This window comes from Monopterus albus, unplaced genomic scaffold (genome assembly GCF_001952655.1).
Source record: "Monopterus albus unplaced genomic scaffold, M_albus_1.0 scaffold79.1, whole genome shotgun sequence".
Classification (NCBI taxonomy): Eukaryota; Metazoa; Chordata; class Actinopteri; order Synbranchiformes; family Synbranchidae; genus Monopterus; species Monopterus albus.
In genome coordinates, this window is record NW_018127959.1 from 2,290,142 (window position 1) to 2,295,310 (window position 5,169).

The 5,169-nt window shown below is 44.8% G+C and overlaps 1 protein-coding gene across 1 annotated transcript; it reads right to left on the reverse strand.

The window, feature by feature from the left end:
* LOC109963776 (piggyBac transposable element-derived protein 4-like) lies at positions 1–4,540 on the reverse strand. The gene is given in 9 exon segments (XM_020606614.1): positions 1–9; positions 1,280–1,333; positions 1,444–2,205; positions 3,074–3,193; positions 3,196–3,736; positions 3,834–3,909; positions 4,027–4,098; positions 4,203–4,274; positions 4,393–4,540. Coding segments are annotated over 9 exon segments (1,854 nt in total).
* Between the last annotated feature and the right edge of the window lie 629 nt (positions 4,541–5,169).

Genomic DNA, 5,169 nt, shown 5'->3' on the forward strand with positions numbered 1-5,169 from the left:
TCACCACACCTACAAAAATACAATAGCTGAGAGGAGATGCTAGATTCATCTATCTGACTGTAAGCTGGTGACACCCTTATTCTCATAACTCAGGCCAGGGACAGTCAGATTCCTGACAAGTAGAAGAAGGGCCAGGAAACCAGCTGAGAAACAGATGTCACATCTTGATTTGATTTGATTTATTCTTTCTCCTCCCTCAGGTAGTTTTTAAAGTATTAATGCATCTCTAGTGGAAAAAAAGAGTATAATATAATGACCTTGAAATCAGGATGTGTTGTCAAAATGAAAAGTTTGAACAAATGATGTTTACTGTTTGACCCCATTTTACCTCACTGAAGTAGTGCATTGGCACAAACCTACAAGGTCCCTCAGATCTTTGAGTCAGTATTTTTAGAAGTTCCTAGAGCCAGGTATAAATGCTGGGGTGACCGTGCTTTTACTGTTGCAGCCCCTAAATTGTGGAACAATCCTTGTGTTCTGTTTAAATGTACTACACACTTCCTCTGTTCGGGTCTGTCAGACCCGGAGCATCTTTATGGCTGTGTAACTCCACATAATCAAAGATGTTTTATTCTTAAACAGTGTAAAAACCTACTACTGATCAACAAATGTTAATAATTGTTAGATTATATTACATAAGGGTTAAAACTATTTGGCCAGAGGAAAAAAATAATACATTTACAAATAAAGTAAGATTTTTCACACCTGCTCATTTCTATTTGAATGACACGCATTGAACGGGTTGGGGACACATGTAGGGAAGTCTGCCAAACAAGCACAAGCTGAGCACTCAGTAGCTATTTACACAACAAAGTCCCCCATTTGCAAAGTGTTTTGTACTATACGCTCCCTCTGTTCGGCTCCCCTGGACCCGGAGCATCTTTATGGCTTTGTCAGTCCACATAATCAAAGATGTTTTATTCTGAAACAATGTAAAAACCTACTAATAATCAACAAATGTAAAAATTTGCCCTTTACCTATGTTATAGTAATATTTGGCTAGATGAAAAAAATAATAAATTCACAAATGATGCAAGATTTTTCACACCAGGTCATTTTTATTTGACCCACACTCATTTCAACATACAGGAAACTTTGCCAAAAAAACACAAGCTGAACAGTCAGTAACTATTTACATATTTACACATATTTACACATTTACACACACACACACACAGCCAGCCCCCATTGAATGCAGCAATCCTATGCATCACAATCAGGGCAGTGTCTTCGTGTGTGTGCGTTGCAAATATATTTTTTGCACTTGGTGCATGTGTACTGTGTCTTCCTCTCCATCTTGGGTCCACACAATGGTTGTGGTTTTGGCAGCAACCTAGAAAAATGAAAAGATAAGAAATTAGAATTTGCACTTACTCTCTCTCTCTCTCTCCCAAAGCATGAGTGTCACACATACAGTATTATGCCACAGCATTACACACTTACCTCAGGCACTGGTGGTTGTGGACCTGTAGGTCTGGTGGATGGGCCAGAAGCATCCTCCCCCTGAATCCTCCTCACGATGGCCACAGAGGATGGTGTTCTAGGAATATGCTGCCTGGTCTGGATGTAGGGTGTCACCAGGGCCTTTCCCAGTTCCTCCATGAAAAATCTTCTTCTCTGGAGCTTATGGTAGTTCCAGTGTGGGTTGACTCCCAGCCACAGGACAAAAGCGTTGTATGCTGAGATGTCCAACATGTCAGAGAAGATCACCTGGGGCCAGCTTCTTTTGCAGGTGTAGGCAGTGACCAGCTTGTCAATGTTGTCCACCCCTCCTTTTGTGGCGTTATAGTCCAAGATAATTTGTGGTTTTTGGCCACAGATTGTCCCATCCCGATGAAGTGTGCTCATCAACAGCACATTCATTCCTTTTCTCGGAACACAGGACACCAGGGATGTGTCAGCCGTGTACATAAACATGGAGGAATTTATAGGCCTGTCCTTTGTCTGCAGCAGTTGGGGTGGGAGCTCTGGCTTGTTCTTACGGATCGTTCCCACCATGGTCAGCTTCCTCTTCAGCAGTTCCTGTCTCAGCTTGTAAGAGGTGAAAAAGTTGTCGCAGGTAATGTTGTGTCCCTTGAGTTTTTCACACAGGTCCAGGACAACTCTCATCGCCTGATTACGCTCGGGGACTCCTCCCTCAGGTTTCCCTGTGTACACCTGCAGGTTCCAGGCGTATGACGTAGCGGCATCGCAGGCAGCTGTGAAGTCCCAGACTTCTTCTCGAGTCCAGATAGTGGAAAGAATTTCAGTCACACACCAAATATCAAAGTGCACTATTACCTTTATTTGCAGATATATCTGGAGATCATACAGCTAGCAGCAGGGCAGATGGTCTGAGGTGCAGTTACATCCTATTCTGAGGTGCAGTTATATCCTATTCTTCCCCCTCCCATACACATTCTTCATTATGCAGCTGGAATTTATCATTACTTCCCCAAAGATAACTCCCCTGCATCAGAGCTGTTCCAAGCACAATTCCTTAATACCAAAGTACATTCTGTGATTAAGTGAGCACACACTGTTAATAATCAAGTGAACACACACACTGTAACAATTGAAGGTTATATTCCTTATAAGTTCATTCATTCATTTTCTACCGCTTAGTCCCTGAACGGGGTCACGGAGCCAATCCCGGCCAGCAATCGGGCGAAGGCGGGGTACACCCTGGACAGGTCGCCAATCCATCGCAGGGCTAACACATAGACAAACAACCAGACACACACACATGCACTCCTATGGGCAATTTAGAGACACCAATCAACCTAAGCTGCATGTCTTTGGACTGTGGGAGGAAGCCGGAGTACACGGAGAGAACCCACGCAAGCACGGGGAGAACATGCAAACTCCACACAGAAAGGTCCCAGGTGGGGCCCGAACCTGGAACCTTCGTGCTGTGAGGCAACGGCGCTAACCACTGTGCCACCGTGCTGCCCTCCTTATAAGTTCATTTATAGAAAACAGTGCTGGTGCTTCAGTCTAAGTGAAGGTTATATTCCTTATAAGTACATAGAAAACGGTGCTATTGCTTCAGTTACAATGTCTCAAGCAACTTAATATTCCACAGAGCCCAGATCTTGATGCCATACTTAGCAGGTTTTGATGGCATATACTGCCTGAATGGGCAGCGGCCCCTAAACGGCATCAGCTGTTCATCAACAGTGACATTAGGCCCAGGGTTGAAAAGCGGGGGGGGGGGCGGTGCACCCACTTGTCCCACACCGTCCTGATGGCTGCAAGCTTGTCTGTCTGCCGTCGAGCTGGTCTGTCGTCTCGGTTATCGAACTGGAAAACCCTGGAAATGATCTGGAATTTGTCCAAGAACATTGTTGCCCGGAATATTTCCCTGCCGGTTTCAGCTGACCACAGGGAATGCAGTGATTCTCCATTCGATTTGAAGACTCCAGCCAGGTACAGCAAACCAAGGTAGGCGTACATCAGGATCATGTCCATGACCTTCCACTTTTCTCCATATACACGCCTACCTTCTCGGTTTGTGCAGTCCAGGATAATTTGGAGGATCGAATCTGGCATTAGCAGATGGAAGGTAGACCTGATGTCCGTGACATGGCTGATTGCCATTCTAGTTGGGCCTGGTTCCATTGTTATTACATTAGCTGAAAGGCGGGGTGGCTGCTTTGATGGGCAAGAAGACCATGAAATGTCGCCGGCTTTTGACAGACAAGAAGACCTCGCCAGGAATTTCCGCCTCAACAGACGGTCCAGGAGCTGGCTCAGCCTGTAATAGTTTCAAAATAATAAATCACAATTACAATAAATTCTCCAACAGAGCACATCGTATCAAACAGACTGTATATTGCATTGTTATAGCTTACTTCTCCCTGCTGCTCCGCGCTTTCAGCCACGCGCTCCACAGAAACACTTCTTTTGCTTTTCCTTTTTCTTTTCCCGCTTGAGGATGGCAGAAAACACAGCAATGATAGCAAAGGTTGCAAATGAGAATGCTCTAACTATCACACAGAGCATATTTTATCAAACAGACAGTGTATTGCACTGTTATATACTTACTTCTCCCTGCTGGGCCGATGGCGCTCTGCGCTCCGCGTAGAAAGCCCGAGCGCTTCTGTGGCTTGAGGATGGCTGAAAACAGTAATGATAGCAAAGGTTACAAATGAGCAAGCTCTAACTATCACACAGAGCATATTTTATCAAACAGACGGTGTATTGCATTGTTATATACTTACTTCTCCCTGCTGGGCCGATGGTGCTTCGCGCGCAGTGTAGAAAGCCCGAGCGCTTCCGCGACTTGAGGATGGCTAAAAATACAGTAATGATAACAAAAGTTTCAAATGAGCAAGCTCTTAACTATCACAGAGAGCACATTTTATCAATCAAACGGTATATTGCATTGGAATCAAAGTCTTACCTCAGTACTTGGAACGAAATCTTCGTCCAAGATATCATCATCGAAATTGCTTTCGCTTTGTGAAACTTCGGAGATGTGGTCCTCAGTTTCAGAAATCTCCTCGTCTTCATCTCGATCAAAAACTTCTCTCTCCTCTAAGATCATCTTCAGGGCCATGTCGTCGGAGAATTGGCGTGCCATAGTTGCTGCTTCAGCGTACAGTAGAGAAAGGAAGAAGTCATCCAGCTATCCTTGTTTTATTCTCTCTGGCCAACACCTGGGGGGGCGTAGCCTTTCAAGGTGACCATGGAGATGCAAATAGCATGGCCATACTGATTGCGCCAGGTGCAGACATTCTCTGCAACTCAGGATGAGCTGTAATTACTCTGTCTTTGTAGCAGAGGGCTGTCATGGTGACCATGGAGATGCAAATAGCATTGCCATACTGATTGTGCCACATGCAGACATTCTCTGCAACTCAGGATGAGCTATAATTACTCTGTCTTTGCATATGAATTACAAACCTGTGACCGGCTGTGCCATTTCTGAGATGTGCCTCGCTGACACTCCTTTATCCTCTCTATGCGCGTTAGCGAGGCTCGCCTTGCGGTAACCACAACATAATAAATTACAAATATGAACCAGTATCTAACACTCCCAGAGCACATTTTATGAAACAGAATGTGTTTTTTACAAATGAATTACCAACCTGTGACCAGCTGTGCCATTCCTGAGACGCGCCTCACTGACGCTCTTTTCTCCTATCTATCCGCTCGTTTTACGTGTTATTTTGAATCACCCAGGAG